The following is a 16,668-nucleotide window of genomic DNA, read 5'->3' as shown; positions in this document are numbered from 1 at the left end:
CCTCCGCCTGCGACTAGAGACTACTACCCCCGCCCCCGCCCCGCCCCCGCCGGCGGCGGCTGGATATTACCCTGCTCCAAGGGACTATCCTCCCCTGGGCTCGGCGGCTGTGCCCGGGTATCCCATGCCGGGCAGGCACGCGCCGCTGCCGTTAAGTGGCCACCGGAGGAGCAAGTCGAGGACAAGGGGACGGTATGAGAGCAGTGAGGATGAGATGAACGATGATGACAGCATTGTGCCGGATGACAGCATTAGCTGCGTTGGGCGGTGAAAAGTGTCACGGAAGAGCTGTTCTGGGGTTGGGATGAAATACATTGATGTTGGGGAACATGAAGTGCAATGATTTACTGAGTCTATGTGCTAAGAGTATGACATCAATCGAAAACTTTTGGATATCAGCGGAGCAATCCACTTCCTTTGCGAAGATGAGCATTATGTACTGAGCGATGTCTTGTTAACAGCCATATTTTTTGCATTTGTTTGGATATTGCTTTTACATGTTGTGTCTGTCTTGTTTAGCATTCATCTGTCTATTTAGGTAGTCAGGTCGGAGGTACATAATTGGTTTTGTTTATCATGTTGAAACACAAGCTTGATGCTGTGGGCAGTTGTGTCATAGATACAGATCATTGAATTGTGAGGCCATTGTTTTACCAAGGACAATGTATATGAGTGATGATAGATTTCGCTTTAAATGATGACTTGTGCTCAGCATTGGTTCTTTTCATAGTTTTTAACAATTATGAGATGAAGTCTGCTCCGTTGGAGCGGTAGTATAGTTCCATCTATCTGGGAAACTCACTTGCAAGCATCAAGTTTCAGGATAACTAAGTTCCTTAACCCCTTCAAGGCATATGCAGCTACTCCTCTTTCCTATCACCACGAATCTCGGGTAGTCGTCTTCTCTTAGTCATATGCCACCTCGAACCCCTCCTCTGTGCGCCCTCGGCTGCCCCACCATCGAAGATCTGACCCTATGTTTTAACCCACGCGGCGGCGATCCACGTGGGGCCTGCCTCCAGGGTGTCTCAAGCATCAACGGGTTGCCCAGGCTTGGCATTGCGGGATGACAGTCCTTCGCCCATCATCACTCTCCAACGAACTGTGCTCCAACAACAGACTTTGCGTCATGGTTCCCGTAGTTTCATGAAACTCGACTGCAGAAAGGAACTTTGATATACGCCGTACCGTGCTGCCCAGAGCTCACTGCGAGTCAACAGATGTCAGGTTCTCGGGTTTACCGGTAGTTAGTGACGGGAAAAGCCGACACTATTTTTTTTTTCCCAAAATGCCCATGGTCTGTTTCTGTCTCGCTCGCCTCCGATGGTCGGCGAAATCTCAAAATCCCATTCCCTGTACTACGGTGGTTGCAATTCCTTCCATACCTGTCGGACTGCTTCTTAGCAGCCACACTTCGTCAACCCACTCTTCATGCTTCAGACCGGCTGTGACCTAGACACGGATGTGACATTGACTGTTTGCTGGTTGTGAGAATGTGCATGGCAAAAACATTGTCATAGTTAAAATCCATCATCGCTCACCGTCTCTTGTTACTGGCTCACAAACTTATTCTTACCTAAGAGGTACCTACTGGTTTTCCTGTAGTGTATTGGTTTGTACCTTTTTTTGTGACCAGCTATATCTGGTATCCACCCCTTCAGGTTCGTCAAGCAGTGAGCCCGAGCTCCCCCATCTCGTCTTGTTGATCCCACAACCTTAAGAACATACTGTTATACCCTCACCGGTCTCTCACTTGACCCTACTTGAGCCTGAGCTCCCGGACACATCCTATCTCGATAGTCGGATCCCTTACAATGTTTTAAATAGTCATAGGTACTAGTATCAAACTTCATGTTCTCACGGCCTCGTTATCATCATGCCGCATTTTGAGCTCGGGGAAGCCATCCCTCCTGATACGGCTCATGTGAGTAGTTCAAATCCTTCCTCTCAACAAGTTTGGAGACCTTTGCTAATTAATATGCATCCAGGCCGTGAGTGTCTCGTTGCCAACCTGGAGGTCCAACATTGGTTATGAGGAGGGCGAAGATTGGGTTGTTAGCCGCATGCAAACAGGCTATCCTCGGTATGAACTCCTTGAGTCAAATCACCCCAGTCTGCTCGGGTAATCGACTCATCATTTTGACGGTCGAAGTCCATCCTCCTTGTACCCGAACCACTTTTTACTAACGTTTATCTAGCTTCGTCATCCACAAGAGCATCCAAAACTTCGCCAGTGATATCGTGGCTAAGTTCGGAACTCCCGGCCACAAAGCTTTCCTCTTTCCAACTCGCCGGATCGCTGTCAGGTGTTTGGCTTTTGTCAAGTCACTCGCTCCTCCTGCCATCGCTGCCACCCTAGACACTGTCCATCTCGTTCTGGACACGTCGAAACCCAGCGCCAGGGCCCTGGTATCCCTTTCTCCTAACATTTCGGCAGTCATCTGCTCTCAGGAAGCGTTTCCTTATGTGAAGCAGTACTGGCAGCACACTGGCGACGGTGTTTCAAGCCGCAGAGCCGAATTTTGCCACGGGCTCTTCAAGGATGGTTTGCTTCGCCGTGACGATGACTTGCCTGCCTCTATTCCCGCAAGTCCTAAGCCATGTAAGGGCCCCAAGCGCTACCAGCGGACGCCCGGCGTCCAGACTCCCAAGTCGACTCCCTCCCCCGGGCTCAGTCCCGATAGAGATCTCGAGACTACAGCCAGTGCTATTCCAGATGTCCAGGAATCCTCGCGCTTCCTAGAAGAGCGCTTCGGCCGCAACCTCGACGTCTCTTTCGTCGAGCCTGCCAAGTCAGCCATCAAGCGGCGCATCGCGGGTGCGCTGCGCAGCAACCACGAGCTCACGACGGCGCCACCACCGGAAGGCGAGATGGCGGCCAACACCCGTGGGGTGGTCAACTTGCGCGAAGAAGATATCTACCTGTTCCCGTCGGGCATGAGCGCCATCTTCAACTCTCACCGGGCGCTGCTCGGTGCGCGGGGCAACATGAAGAGCATCAACTTCGGCTTCCCCTACGTCGACACGCTGAAAATATTGCAGAAGTTCGGTCCAGGCTGCGCCTTCTACGGCCACGCGTCCGAGGCCGATTTGGACGAGATCGAGCGGCGGCTCGAGAGCGGCGAGCGCTTCCTTGCTCTCTTCTGCGAGTTCCCTGGCAACCCGCTGCTGACTTGCCCCAATTTACGGCGCATCCGGGAGTTGGCCGACCGCTACGACTTCGCCGTCGTGGTCGACGAGACCATCGGCACTTTCGCCAACATAAACGTGCTGCCGTTCGCTGATATTGTTGTCAGCAGCCTGACCAAGATCTTCTCGGGCGACTGCAATGTCATGGGCGGTAGTGCCGTCTTTAACCCTAACGGCCGGTACTATAGCGCTCTCAAGCAATTTGCGCACGCCGAGTTCGAGGACACGTACTGGCCTGAGGACGTCATGTTCATGGAGCGCAACAGCCGTGACTTCGTGTCGCGTATTGACCGTATTAACGCCAACGCTGAGGCCATTTGCCATGTTTTCCGCGCCAGCCCTCTGATCAAAACGCTCTTTTACCCCAAGTACAACGAATCTCGCGCCAACTACGAGGCTTGCAAGGTCGCCAATGGCGGGTATGGAGGTCTGATCTCGGTCGTCTTCCATGATCGCAGGCAAGCAATTGCCTTTTACGATGCCATTGACACGGCCAAGGGCCCAAGTCTGGGTACCAACTTTACGCTTACTTCTCCCTACGTTTTACTAGCGCACTACCAAGAGCTGGACTGGGCTAAGCAGTTTGGTGTCGATCCCGATCTGATCCGCATTAGTGTTGGCCTTGAGGAGACGGAGCACATTGTAGCCGTGTTCAAGGAGGCGTTGAAAGTGGCTGAACAGAGTGTAGAGGGCAATGGTGACGGCAATGGCGCCAAGACAATCGATTCTTAGACTGATGCTGTTGACCGAAGAGAGAATTGGGGGTATTCAATTATAGTATTCTCTGGAACTAGTGGGTATCTTGAATGCTGGCTGGCAATGCCAATAAGTGAAGAATGAAAAGGTCTTTCCCATGAACAAACGCGATCACATGACGATGCAGGGGGGAGCATCTTCTCGGACGAGAGCCTCACCCAGCAACTCCTTGCGCCGTTCCAGTTCATTCCATGCTTGCTTTTCTTTGGTTTCCTTTGGAAACCAACGCTCCAGGAAGCGCACCATCTCGTCATCGATGTGATCTAGGTAAGCATTAGCAATGCGAGATGACAGTTGCAGAAAACCTCATGAAGACGTACTCTCGTTCGCACGCTGAATCACATCAGCACGACATAGAGGGCAAAAGCGTTTGTTCTGATTCTGCATCTTAATCATGCAGCGGATGCAGAATACATGATCACAGTCCAGACGGACGGGAATCCAGCAAATAGACATGCCTAGATCGTGTTAGCCGCATGTACACTCGTGTAGATGCATGTCTTGGTAGTCTGCCTTCCTGAAGAGGCGTCATGATTCGCTCGCTCTTTTGCCGTCGTTACGTCGTGCAGTCGGAGCAATTGCAGTCAGCTGGGTGGCATGGTGCAGTCTGGACTCACAAATTGTGCATGAGTAATCCACGACTTGTGGAACCAAATTAATAACCTCCCGGCTCAGTTGAGCGCAGATATCTTTGGAGACAGACTCTGAAATGAAATGTGCCGTATACATGAGCTTTGGGAAAACTTGCTTGACCCCGAGCGAAGTGCGCTTGTCGAATTCTGCCTTGAAGTCAGAACGGTTGACAAAGGATATGTTGAGGAAGCACCTCAGGGGCACTTCTTTGGCTTACTCTTGATGATCTTTGTGACGGCTGTCTGGTTAAGTTCCTGAAACTGAAGATTTTGCAGGAGCGTAGCGTTCAAATTCAGAAAATGCATGTAAGCGATGGCGCTGGATTCGATTTTGAATCTTTGAGGAAGTTGTCTCTTATTAACCTCTTCCTGGAACCAAATAAGCTGCTGTCGGGCCTTCTCGCTGTTGCGAAGCCCCCCATGCTGCTCGCTAGTCGAAAAGAAGACTTCGGCAGCAAGATAGATCTCGAAGATTTCACGCCAACGGTAGAGGTCCGATTTGGACAAATTTACTAGGCCCTTACGAGGCTTTGCAACCTGGGATATCTCTGCCCCTAGGTCGTGGATCTTCAAGGTCATTGACTGCTGCTCTTGAGTCTGCAGCACATCCAGTTCGTTGACATCTGATGACAAAAGGTTGAAGAACCTCTCATCCGCGTCCATGGGAATCTTGATCCATCCATCCTCGTCGACCTGCTGCAGGGAGCGGGATGCCTGGGGATGCTCGGAAGAAGAGGAATTGAGGCTATCCACTGCCGGTGGGATCGCCTCGGACACAGACTCGCCCTCCTTCACCTCTTCCTTAGCGTTTTCTGGGGCAGGAAGAGTACGAACTCCGGAGCGCACGATCAGCTTAGGGTGAAGCAGATGAGCGTCGTCCGGCTCAAGATGATACTCGGCTTTGTGGTCAGCGAGCAGCTGGCGGAGAGTATCGGGATCGTAGCCATTTTTATGAAGCTCCTCACGAACTTTTCCCAAGATCTTCTTGAGCTGGCGGTAGGGGATGGCCTTTTCAACCCAGTGCTGAGGGTAGCGCTCTTTGGCCAATGCCTCTTGGAACGTGTGTCCGAACTTCATCGCAGCAAGTACGCCGGCCGGGCTGGAGCTAATTCATACGTTTCGGAGAGGTGCCGGTGCATGGCGCAGGGCAACGTCATGTAAGTCGTCTGTGCTCCTCCAGGCCCAAGACTATATGACCGGAGTCGAGGGGCTGCTGAGGAGGCAGGCAGAAATGCTCAAGTAAAAACGATTAGTGTATGGTGACAGTTATGAGAAGGCCTCAGCAGCGGCTCAAAGAGGGAATTGTGTAAAACGTGAGGCGCTGCTCATCCTGCACTTGGGGGAATGGTGCGCTAATATGAGAGAAGTCGAGAAAGGCTTAAGCGCGTGCACATTTAGAAGGGCAGGACAAATGCCCAGATTATATGTATATGGGGTTGCTATTCTCGCCGTCAAGCCCCAGGTCCCCACTGCAGCCAGCACTTCCCGCTTTTCATCCAAACCCCTATCCACGCATAGATCGCCTGGCATTGTATCCCAATACAGCAATACAGATCTGTACCTCAAGCGTGGCGTAGCCTGTACCGCGGGTAAAAGGCACCAGACCGCCTGCGGACTCCAGTCACATCCGTCCATCCATGTCATCCATATAATTCATCACCTGATGGCTCCTTGTGATTAGTTTCCCAGGAATGCAACTCAGACTTGTGTGGCAACCCCGCGCCGCACCTTGATTAGCCCCATCCCCTGCAGCTAGAGCTTCTGAAGAAAAAGACCCTAGAGGCTGGCGGTTGGTGAACTGTCATCTCTGCTGTTTTACAGATTACGTTACCAAATGGCATCATACTGCGTATAATACAAGGCCCCACCAGCAAGGAACCCCTACCCCGCCAAAACTTTTCCCTGCCCAAGGACATCCAGAGACTGGACCACGAGGGAAAGGGGGGGGAAGCCACGGACAGGTCAATCTTTGACAGAGATCGACCAACAGCTCAGACGCCACGCACTACCACAAACAGTAGTCAAGTCCCTGAGCATGTGAATTAGACGAATTGCAATATACGCGCCTTTGTGTTGCAACCACCGTAAAAGCAAGTGTTGCATCGCAGCCATGGGAGCCGAACAGTCAACTCCGCGAGTCGGCGGCAACCAGACAGCCACTCCGCGCAAGACGTGCTACTACGAGCTGCTCGGCGTTGATCGCAATGCTACAGACGAAGAGTGAGTGCATCGTTTGCTCACTTGCTTGCTACTTCCGGGGGCACCATTGCTCCGCGTGTTTAGATCAGCCCCTAACCCCATCTACTCTCAGAATCCGGCGAGCATACAAGCGAAAGGCTCTCGAGCTGCACCCGGACCGCAACCTTAACGATGTCGAGAACGCCACGAAACGATTCGCTGAGGTCCAGACTGCCTACGAGATTCTATCTGATCCGCAGGAGCGAGCTTGGTATGACTCTCATCGCGATGCCATTCTCAGCGGCGAGGACGACATTAGCTCTGGCGCTCCAGGCACCGAAAGGTCCCCCGGAGGCCACACATCTGCCAGCGCAATCTTCGATTTGATGAGCCGCTTCAACAAGAGTGTACCGATGGATGATAGCCCAAGGGGCTTTTTTAGCATCCTCAACGAGTTCTTCGACCAGCTTGCTGCGGAGGAAACCGCGGCATCTGAATACAATGGTGCTGAGCCAGTGCTATACCCCCCTTTTGGCAAGTCTACCGACGACTATGAGACCGTTGCAAAGCCATTCTACAGTGTGTGGTCCAGCTTTTCAACCCGGAAGTCGTTCAGCTGGAGGGATAAATACCGTCTCTCGGATGCCCCTGACCGCCGTGTTCGCCGCTTGATGGAGAAGGAGAATAAAAAGTTTCGCGAGGAGGGGATTCGGGAATTCAATGACGCTGTCCTGTCCCTGGTGGCCTTTGTCAAGAAGAGGGACCCGCGATATAGGCCTAATAAGCAGTCTGAGGTCGAAAGGCAACAGCTTCTGCGGAATTCTGTAGCAGCTCAGGCAGCACGGCAACGGGCAGCGAACAAAGAGAAGTTGGCTGAGTTTGTCATGCCTGAATGGGTTCAATCCAGGGAAGTTGATGAGAACGAGGGCGGCTTCTCGCTTTCGGAGGAAGAGGAGGAAATCGAGGAGATCGAATGTGTTGTGTGTAACAAGACATTCAAGAGCGAAAAGCAATTTGAGGCTCATGAAAAGAGCAAAAAGCACATCAAAGCGGTACAGCAGCTCAAAAGGCAAATGAGGAAAGAGGACCAGAACTTTGACCTTCAAGACCCATCTCCTTCGCGGTCTGCACCTGCCGAACCTGAGGATGAAGAGGAGGGCATCACTGAAGTGCCCAATGTGCACCTTGGGATTACCGTGGAAGATACCAAGCACATCTCTCCACAACTAGATCAGGAGGAAGAAGGGCAACCCGAAGTCTCATCCAGTGAAGAAGATGACGAGTACGCCCCCAGATCAAAGGTTGAGGAACGAATTTTAGGGGGCAATAAGAAAGGCAAAACCCCAAAGGATAACATCGCCAAGGTTGTCGACACCGCAACTGCCAGCCTTGAAGACCTTACATTGGAGGATGACAGCATTGCTAAGCCAAATGGTGCAAAGAAAATCGGCAAAGCCAAGTTGAAAAGAGAGAAGAAAGCCGCTCGCCAGGCATCTGAGGCACAGGCTGCAAATGTAAGTCGTTATGCGCATTACGTCCATACGATCCATGCCCCTATGTACACGTGAAGCCGTACAAGGTCAAAATATCTGACGCCCCCCATAAACATTAGCAGCACAAATGCGCTGTCTGCAACGCTACGTTTGAGTCACGAAACAAACTCTTCCAGCATGTTAAGGAGCTGGATCACGCCACCTACGTTCCCAATACAAACAAGGGAAGTGGCAGCAACAAAAAAAAGCGGCGCTGAACCAGTCCCCGATCTGCAGACTGAACTGCGATTTGCTCATCCCGAGACCCGCACTATCTCTCATGCAGAAAGATCTTCGTGGCTCTGGTGTCAGCTCATCAAAGCGTAGAGCAAGTTCACCCGGCCGACATCAATGCATACGTATCTTAGCCGATATGTATACCAGTTTTCAGAAAAGATGCTTCATGCCTGAAGCACGGTATCACCATCGTCGTTGTCGTCATCGCTCAAAGTCTCCACCTCATCGATGGCTTCAGCCCGACCAGACCCGGTGCCACCGAGCGCGGGATCATGTGGAGAGACAGTGATGATGGCCTTACCCTGAACATGCTTCACTGCGCTCTTCCACGTATCCCAGTCATCTTCATCCTTAATCAGGAAGCCGATTAACATGCTAGGATCCAGGTCTTCGACGTGAAGATGTCGCAGGCGTCGAGTATGACATGAATCTACCTCTTCTTGGGTATAGTCTTCAGGGTTTTCACGATACGGAAGCATGGGTCTGGGGTAATGAGGATCGAGATAGAACAGCCACTGGTCCTGAACGCCAATGAAGTAGTGAGATTGAGAAGGACGACCACTAAAAGATATGTTAGCCAACAGGGCGAGGAAAGCCGAGATATTAGGAAGGCTCACCCTGCAATGCCGATGGACTGCTCCATCTGGAGGGTAGAAATCAAGGCCTGTTCATAGACCTTGTTGATTTTATCAATTCCCAATCTCGTGCATACCAAGACAAGGGTAGGATGGAAATGCTGGCCGTCAGGGTTGGCAATCGCCATAAAGCTGTCCTCGTACACATCGGGTAGATCACCGGTAGAGTACACCCGCAGTTCACTCTCATGCTTGTTGGCCAAGGCCCTGTGGGAACGTTAACAAACGTCCTCTGAGACCGCGAACTGCAGCTAGGTCATGGACTTACTGAATGCAACGTGCCGTCGCCGACGGACCAAACCACTCCCCCGGGAACTTACCACACGCCTCCGCCCCGTGTTTGACAAAATTATGTAAGGAATAGGGGGCCCTTGGGTCGTCGGCGAACAGCGAGAGAATCTCACGCTCGGCTTTCGGGTTTTGACCTCGTCTCCACTCTGCAAAATAGTTGCGACGTTAGCTATAATATTTAACGCCTCGAGAACGCCAGCAACAACCTACCACGGCCCAAACGCGAGATCAACAATGCGTTAGCCAGGAGGCTCTGTCCAGATCGGATCATGCACCCCCAACCAGTGTCAGAGGAGAAACCTGCCTGGTCCGCCCCGAAGGATGTCTTTAGACGCATGCTAAACGACAGCGCCGACGTGGCCCGCGGATCTGTCGAGCGCGGGATCAGTTCGAAACCCGTCCGGTATGTCATCCATATCCGCGACTCGAAGTCGTCCAGGAAAGCCGGCGGCCAGCCGCCGTCGGTAGTACCATCTGCGTCCCCGTAGGCAAGCGCCGATTCCACACTACTCGCACTCAAATCCGCGGGGGTCTCGGGAGTTTGCTGTTGCGAATGGCCGCTGTTGGTGCCGGGGACAGCAGTAGGAACTGGCGCCGAAGATGTGGATACGGCGGTGTCGGCAGGAGGGATGCTGGATAGGATCAATGATGATGTTACGGACGAGGAAGAGGAATAGGACTGCGGCGGCGCTTTTGTCGAGAACTTCTTGTTTGCTATGTAGGAGCGACCCAGACACCACACAGGCTGATTACTGTCATTGACGGGCTCTGGATCCCATATCTTCTGCAAGATGCGTCGGCTCACGCGGCTAACTTCGGCGCCAGCGGCCATGGCGACCTCCATTGCGCTCGCCAGCTTTGGTGATGTGCTCGAAACAGCCGACTGCCAAGATCCTGCCGACATTGGTGTTGTTAACGCTCCTAGTTGCCTCTACAGGCTGCTGGCCGCGGTTCAAAATATTGACTTGTGAGCAGGCAGAAAGTCTAAAGGACTATATATGTATTTCCCGTCACGATGCCTAAACGCTGGTCGCGTGAGCTAACAGCAAGAGGGATCGGGCGGACCCCTTCTGCCTTGTTTACCGTTGGCCCCGTGCAAGCAGGCCAAACGCTGACGTAATGGCCGTTGAATGAGCGGTCGGCCTTTGTTTTCAGTGTGTTCTTGGACTCTGATCAAGCAGAGCTCTAGGGCGCCAGAGCACAGGGAACTTGTGCAATGGAGTTTTTGTGTGAGTCGCGAAGCTTGAAGGAGTTGCTTGGACGAAGCTACAGGGGAAATAGCGATGGCGATGATAGCAAGAGGATGCGTTAAGAACGTGCCTGTGTTCCGCGCTGCGTCGCTGTCATCTGGGTTGCTGGCCCCACATCTCCGCGTTGATCAGCCAGCCAGCCTTACCGTTTTCGGATCATGCATGGGAGTCACCGACAGTAAATGTGTTCCTCGTAAGCGTCTCGTTTCTAACACTCACTTAGACGCAAATTTCACGCCGTCGTGTTAGATATCCTTTTGCCTGCTTGGTTACCATTTGAAAGAAGAATTCCCCTTAAAGTTTGTGCGGTCGGATGAGCTCGCATATCTGCAGCGGTCAGTCAGCGGAACATTCCAAACGGAGACGGTGCGGGAAAGCCAGGAAAGATCATTGTAAAATATGTAACTCCACTAAAAGTACGTAACATGACGTAAGATAACGTGGAAGAGTGGGTGAGAACCCTAACCCGACAGCAGTTTCCTTCTGACATGGGCAAGGGACTTCAGTGGCCAAACAAACGTCTATCTTTTTATCCAGCAGAGACTTTCCAACCCCAACCGACTACATTACATAACCATTCAACACCGGAAAAGCAAGTTGGAAAGGGCCAGAAACACCATTCTGGCTTGGACTGACAAGCTCCCCAGCTAAGGTCTTTGAATGCGACCATATTGGCATCTGTATCTTCCGCATAAGGAGCTTGCATCGACTTAGTTCAGCATTTGGTTTTAGTCTGGGTTTTGCGTGCTGGACTGACTGCTTAGATATGCCGCCAAAGAGAGGGAAATGGGCGCCTCCCTGCGCCAGTCGTGGTCGCGGTCAGCCCTCATCATCCCGGCCCTTCAGGCCCCAGTCATTCACTCCTACACTACCTCCTTCCAAGGAGCATGCATCACATGGTATGAGCCAACTGAGAACCATGGCTACCCCCCTTGTACATCCAACTCTTCATTCTGACCTTATTAGGCTTTTCAATGAGAGACGAGGCTAGGAACACAGCTTCCCATAGGTCAGAGTGGGCATGGTTGGAAGGAGATGCCAAGCTTAGGCATAAGCCCATTGCCTTCATCAGTGCTGGCTTCGTCGAGCCACTCAAAGAACTGAAGGAGCTGGAACGCCCTGAGTCCGGAGAAGTGACCGAATCTGTGAATGATAATCCGGAAACCAATGGAAACATTGATGCGTCCGCATATCCTAATGCAGCAACTCCCGAAACTGAAGTACTCAATCGTGTCACTGTTGAAACAACTGTCGAGACAACTATCCGCTTCATCGAACAACCAAGACTCAACCAAAGTGCTGTTATCTCCAAGTCTGTCACAGCAGTCGGCAATGGCTCCTCCGCAGCTGAAGAGGTTGAACAGGTCGAAAAGTGTGAAGTCGAAGAGATCACAACAGCCAAAGAGACCATACAGACCGATAAAGAAATCCAGTCTAATGACGGGCTTTTTGTTTTCGACCTTGAAGGAGACGAGTCCATGTTGGAAAAATTAACCCAGGCCCCACCCCCAAAGCCTCCTCCAGCAGAAAAGGAAAAAAAGACGTCATCAAAACCTGCTTCTCCGAGAGCATCATGTGGCTCCGACTCGAGCGAGGAAGTCATTCTATTTAAAGGTCGGCTGGCGGCCGCTAAGGGGACAAGTAAACGGCTTGATCAGTCCTCTACACCCGAATTCTCCACATTTCAGAAGTCATCTCAAGATAGCAAACCATCTGCGGAACAAAAGTCCTCAAACGCAAGAAAGACCAGAGCGCTCGTAGTGGCCCCTCACAACAGGACTTCTCAAAACGATACATTGGCCTTTGGGATGTCCCGCAAAAAGCAGTTGAAGGGAAGACGAAACAGCCGTCACCCTCCCCCTATGGAGGAAGATTCCGAAGAAGATGCAATCTTGGCAGATTACATCGAAAACATGGCCGCAAATGACGAAGACGATTTCTTTTCTCAACAGCTGCAGGCCCTCTCTGGCTACAGAGACCTGGGAGGCGATCATGATTCTGTCAATTTTGGTAGGGAGGACGAGTTTGGACTTTTCAAGACTGGCGACTCTCTAGGAGAAGATAGCGGGTCAGAGGTGTCGGGAGCTAGTGGCACTAGTGATGTCGAAACCACCGACATGTTGAACGAAGAGAAGAGTGAAAGCGAGGAGGACGAGAGTATGGCTGAAGATATGGATGATGAAACGCTTGCCCAGCTTCTTGCTAAGCAAGAAGAGCATGGGATGGGAAGCGATAAGCTACTCTTGTTCAACAGCTCCGCAGCCGCAAAAAGGGACAAGGGGAGGCAGCAAAAACAGCATACGACTCTTCCTTCTGCCAGTCAGGTCGCCGACGCACTTGATAACCTGGAAATTGGGGAATGGGGTGCACCCTACCTCCGACATCCTCGCAAGAGGCGTAGCAAGCAGCCACCCAATTTCAACGTTTCCGATTCCGAAGTCGAAGCTGCCCTTCGAGCTGCGTGGCAGCGCGATAGGGAGCGTAAAAAGGAACGCAAGATGGCCCGTGAGGCACTTCGCAGTCAGGGTTTGTTGGGGAAAAACGCAGACTTGAACGATCTGCGCGTCAAGTATCCGCATGGTATGAAGTTGGATGACATGAAAGCTGAACTGGTTTCTTTCCTACTCAGCTCAGCAGAACGGTAAGCAAATACTGTTCATCCGCAACAATATTGTTCCTGCATACTGATTTCATGACCTCCAGACTCGAGTTCCCTCCTCTTGACAAACACGCTCGCAAGATCCTCCACGAACTTGCGAATAAGTTTAACATCACATCCAAATCGTCCGGATCGGGTGATCAGAGGCGCCCCGTGTTTTACAGGACCAAGCGCACCGTCCGATACGCTTCGACAAAGGTCGAGGAGGCAACTAACCATGTCGACAAGGCAGCTATGCGCATCCACCGCAAGTACTTCCACCGCGTCGATATTCGGGGCCACAAGCCTTCTAAGTTACCCAGTGTTACTGGTGAGAGCAAAGCTCGAAGCAGCTACAAAGCTCTCATTTTGCGCGATGGAGAGATTGTGGGAGCTTCAGTTCCAGAACTCGGGCAGGATAACAAGGGACGTGCAATGTTGGAAAAAATGGGCTGGACCAAGGGCATGGCGTTGGGAGCGGCAGACAACAAGGGCATCCTGGAGCCCGTCGCTCAAGTCGTCAAACGCTCGAAGGCAGGCTTGGGATAACGACTTTCTGGGTGCGAATTCTGGACATGCTGGCTCTGATGCCACGAGCGCAATACTCAAACAGTTTTATGTTAGATATCTAATGGAGAAGTGCTTAAAACCGGCACTTGGTCGCGCTAGCTTCGCGCATCGACAAGGGCCCAAATCCGCAGCATGGTCCAACCAGAACCCTGGTCAGACGCGGCGTGTACAGACGCGCCGCGTACTGCAGTCACGACATCACTGACCACGCAGAAATTGCGGAAAACCACAAGTGATCATATGCACGATTCATTTCGCCCGAAACCCTGATATCAAGGTATGTTATTGTACAACCGCAAACCCCATAAAACCCTGAGAAAAAACAGAGCCCCCATAAAAGCAGACCATCCGTAACGCATTGCATTAAGAGACCCTCAAGGCGCGCTGTACCTTGACCAGCCTCGTCATGACTCCCAAATGCCAAGCAATCCCGGTACCCTAAGAGAAAAGAACAAGAAAAGGAAAGAATCACGTCGCTTATTTCGTGCTGGAAGAGTACTTGGTGACGGCCTTGGTACCTTCCGAGACAGCGTGCTTGGCCAGCTCGCCAGGAAGGATGAGGCGGACAGCGGTCTGAATCTCGCGGGAGGAGATGGTAGACTTCTTGTTGTAGGCAGCGAGCTTAGAAGCCTCAGTAGCAACGCGCTCAAAAATGTCTTCGGCCAAAGTCAGCAAAGAAAGTCGAATTGTGCCAAAAGAGGCACGGGAGCTGTGACTCACCGTTCACGAAGGAGTTGAGGATAGACATCGCCCGGTTGGAGATACCAGTGTCGGGGTGGACCTGCTTCAGGACTGGACTCGAGTCAGCAAAAATGTCTCGAAGCTCATAACAGGTGGAGATGCGTGCTGGTATTGTGCTACACCTCTACATGTTGTGCGGAACACGTCCTGGATGTGCCAAACTTACCCTTGTAGATGTAGGAGGAGTAGGTCTCCTTGCGGGCCTTGGTCCGCTTTTTCTTCTCGCCAGAGGCGGCGGTCTTCTTACCGGCATCCTTCTTCTCAGAGGGAGCCTTGGAAGCAGTGCTAGCCGGGGCCTTGGAGGCGGGCTTCTTCTGAGCATCAGCCTTGGGCGCCATTTTTGATATCTGAAAAGTCGAAGTTGATGATGCAGAAAAGTAATGCGACTTGAAAAGTCTCGATGGATTTGGGGCCTGGGAGGGGCGTGGATGTTGCGGGAGGAAAAGTTGGTTGATGAGAAGAATTGAAGTCGGCGAGGGGACTGGGCCCTTTTGTACTGGACGCGACTGGCAGGAGGCGTCCTGCTGATTTGGGCGGGATTGATTTGGAGGGACCGCGCGAAGAAGTGGGGACTGTCGCCAGCCGCCAACGTGATTTGGCGAAAAATCTCCCTAGATCGACGCAGCGAAGCAACAAGGTAACGCGATGGCCCGAGCGCCACAACAACCCGAAAATGGCAAATTCCAGCTTGCCAGGGCCCAAGGAGAGCTTCCGGAACCTTGACAGGCAGGTTAGGTACGAGAACTGGAGCTCACCAGGCATGCCATCATAGAAGGTACGTACCTTGCACCGCGGGGCTGTTGTCATCCGTTCTGTGGCCCTAGGCCTGCTCATCAGAACGTCGCAGAGCACACTCAGCAACAATGGCCTCTTCTCCCTGCGGCAGCGAGATAACTTCTTTGAGGCTCAAGAGAGCTTTCATAACACATCATGGACCCGCATTGAGCATGACTCCCTCTCAATTGACGGAGAACTGGACATAGAGGGCCCTTTGACATGGCTCTCCTCCAAACCTGTTGCCGAGCATGTGCACTCAATCTAGAGCATCCAGGCTGTCATACATATGTGCTCTGAATTTAGAGTATCACGACACTAAGCGCAACGTCCCTTGCCAGGCCTCTGCATGGCGGCATCGCTTCGATGGAGACACTGCGGGCAGATCTCGGGGTATGGAGGGACATCAGGACCTCAGGACCTCCAGCCCTACGCATCTCCAAGGTCCATCGCCTCATCGTGATTGGCTCCCGAGAGGACAGACTCGTTGTGAACTGCTCCCCGAGACTTGGGGAAGAGCCACCCGGCTCCGATTTTACGGAAGAGACGGACTGTCACAACGGGAACAGCCGTTGGAAAGGGTACCCGAGACGCACTCTGGCTCCGCCGTGAGCCTACTGACCGGGGAGGACAGCCCCAGTTCTGCCCTACGGGGCTCGTTTTGCACGAGCTGGATAAGATTCATTGGCTTCTGAGACCAAAATCCCGACCCAAGTTCTATAGCTACATCCGGGCCCAGGCTACCGAGCCCATCGTGACGTCCGACTATGTCGTTCGACCCCTTTTAGTCCGGAAATACCACTCCTACCTGAAAATGGGTCCGAAACCCGCTGGGCATCGCTTTCAACGCCCCAATACTGGAATCGGAGTCCATTTGGCCGGTCAAACTTGAATTTCCAGCCAAGGAGGTCTGAGCCAATAGACATCGCTCTGGATTTGAGGTGGCTCATAATCATCTCATAGACATGGCTCATATATCTAAGGCATTGAGTCACGGTTAGGAACACCAACCGGAATAGCCGACGTGGAAGTGTCCCGAGCTTTGGGTGACCATTTGTCAAACAGGGCCAGACAGGACAGGGATTGTGGAGGGTCTGGGGTTCTGGGACATCGAGGGACGGAAGCGGCTGTCGAGAGTATTCGGGTCGAAAATGCACGAAGGGAAAGGACCAAGAGAATAGAAGGCCGAACAATTCAAGGTCGACCAGGTTGTGGTGACGATGATGGTGGAAGTGGGGAGTGGGC

The 16,668-nt window shown here is 52.3% G+C and overlaps 7 protein-coding genes across 7 annotated transcripts in view; 4 read left to right on the top strand and 3 right to left on the bottom strand.

Annotated features, from left to right (window-relative positions):
* CTHT_0048270 (uncharacterized protein) overlaps window positions 1–271 on the top strand; it is a gene marked incomplete at both ends in the record, with an annotated part of 1,755 nt that extends 1,484 nt beyond the window's left edge. The window contains one exon of the mRNA XM_006695127.1: window positions 1–271. This exon is cut by the window's left edge and continues 1,484 nt beyond it. Within this exon, the coding sequence (XP_006695190.1) occupies window positions 1–271 (271 nt within the window).
* Window positions 272–1,876: 1,605 nt separating this feature from the next.
* On the top strand, window positions 1,877–3,921 carry CTHT_0048260 (cystathionine gamma-synthase-like protein; the record flags this gene model as incomplete). Its single annotated transcript, XM_006695126.1, has 3 exons — window positions 1,877–1,924; window positions 1,989–2,083; window positions 2,199–3,921. 3 exons carry the CDS (start codon window positions 1,877–1,879, stop codon window positions 3,919–3,921), a joined length of 1,866 nt encoding a protein of 621 aa, XP_006695189.1.
* A 135-nt stretch (window positions 3,922–4,056) lies between these two features.
* On the bottom strand, window positions 4,057–5,654 carry CTHT_0048250 (uncharacterized protein; the record flags this gene model as incomplete). The annotated part of the gene is made up of 4 exons (XM_006695125.1): window positions 4,057–4,208; window positions 4,266–4,403; window positions 4,563–4,724; window positions 4,796–5,654. The coding sequence occupies 4 exons, from the start codon at window positions 5,652–5,654 to the stop codon at window positions 4,057–4,059; spliced, it is 1,311 nt and encodes a 436-aa protein (XP_006695188.1).
* Window positions 5,655–6,687: 1,033 nt separating this feature from the next.
* On the top strand, window positions 6,688–8,505 carry CTHT_0048240 (uncharacterized protein; the record flags this gene model as incomplete). Its single annotated transcript, XM_006695124.1, has 3 exons — window positions 6,688–6,797; window positions 6,889–8,269; window positions 8,368–8,505. 3 exons carry the CDS (start codon window positions 6,688–6,690, stop codon window positions 8,503–8,505), a joined length of 1,629 nt encoding a protein of 542 aa, XP_006695187.1.
* A 183-nt stretch (window positions 8,506–8,688) lies between these two features.
* Window positions 8,689–10,354, bottom strand: CTHT_0048230 (cysteine protease-like protein; the record flags this gene model as incomplete). Its single annotated transcript, XM_006695123.1, has 4 exons — window positions 8,689–9,085; window positions 9,142–9,366; window positions 9,428–9,596; window positions 9,661–10,354. The coding sequence occupies 4 exons, from the start codon at window positions 10,352–10,354 to the stop codon at window positions 8,689–8,691; spliced, it is 1,485 nt and encodes a 494-aa protein (XP_006695186.1).
* Window positions 10,355–11,486: 1,132 nt separating this feature from the next.
* On the top strand, window positions 11,487–13,887 carry CTHT_0048220 (uncharacterized protein; the record flags this gene model as incomplete). Its single annotated transcript, XM_006695122.1, has 3 exons — window positions 11,487–11,599; window positions 11,710–13,341; window positions 13,404–13,887. 3 exons carry the CDS (start codon window positions 11,487–11,489, stop codon window positions 13,885–13,887), a joined length of 2,229 nt encoding a protein of 742 aa, XP_006695185.1.
* Window positions 13,888–14,385: 498 nt separating this feature from the next.
* CTHT_0048210 (putative histone H2B.1 protein) lies at window positions 14,386–14,987 on the bottom strand (the record flags this gene model as incomplete). The annotated part of the gene is made up of 3 exons (XM_006695121.1): window positions 14,386–14,564; window positions 14,629–14,700; window positions 14,816–14,987. 3 exons carry the CDS (start codon window positions 14,985–14,987, stop codon window positions 14,386–14,388), a joined length of 423 nt encoding a protein of 140 aa, XP_006695184.1.
* Between the last annotated feature and the right edge of the window lie 1,681 nt (window positions 14,988–16,668).

Source organism: Thermochaetoides thermophila (assembly GCF_000221225.1).
Source record: "Thermochaetoides thermophila DSM 1495 unplaced genomic scaffold scf7180000011819, whole genome shotgun sequence".
NCBI classification, from domain to species: Eukaryota; Fungi; Ascomycota; class Sordariomycetes; order Sordariales; family Chaetomiaceae; genus Thermochaetoides; species Thermochaetoides thermophila.
This window is presented reverse-complemented; position numbering and strand designations above follow the sequence as displayed.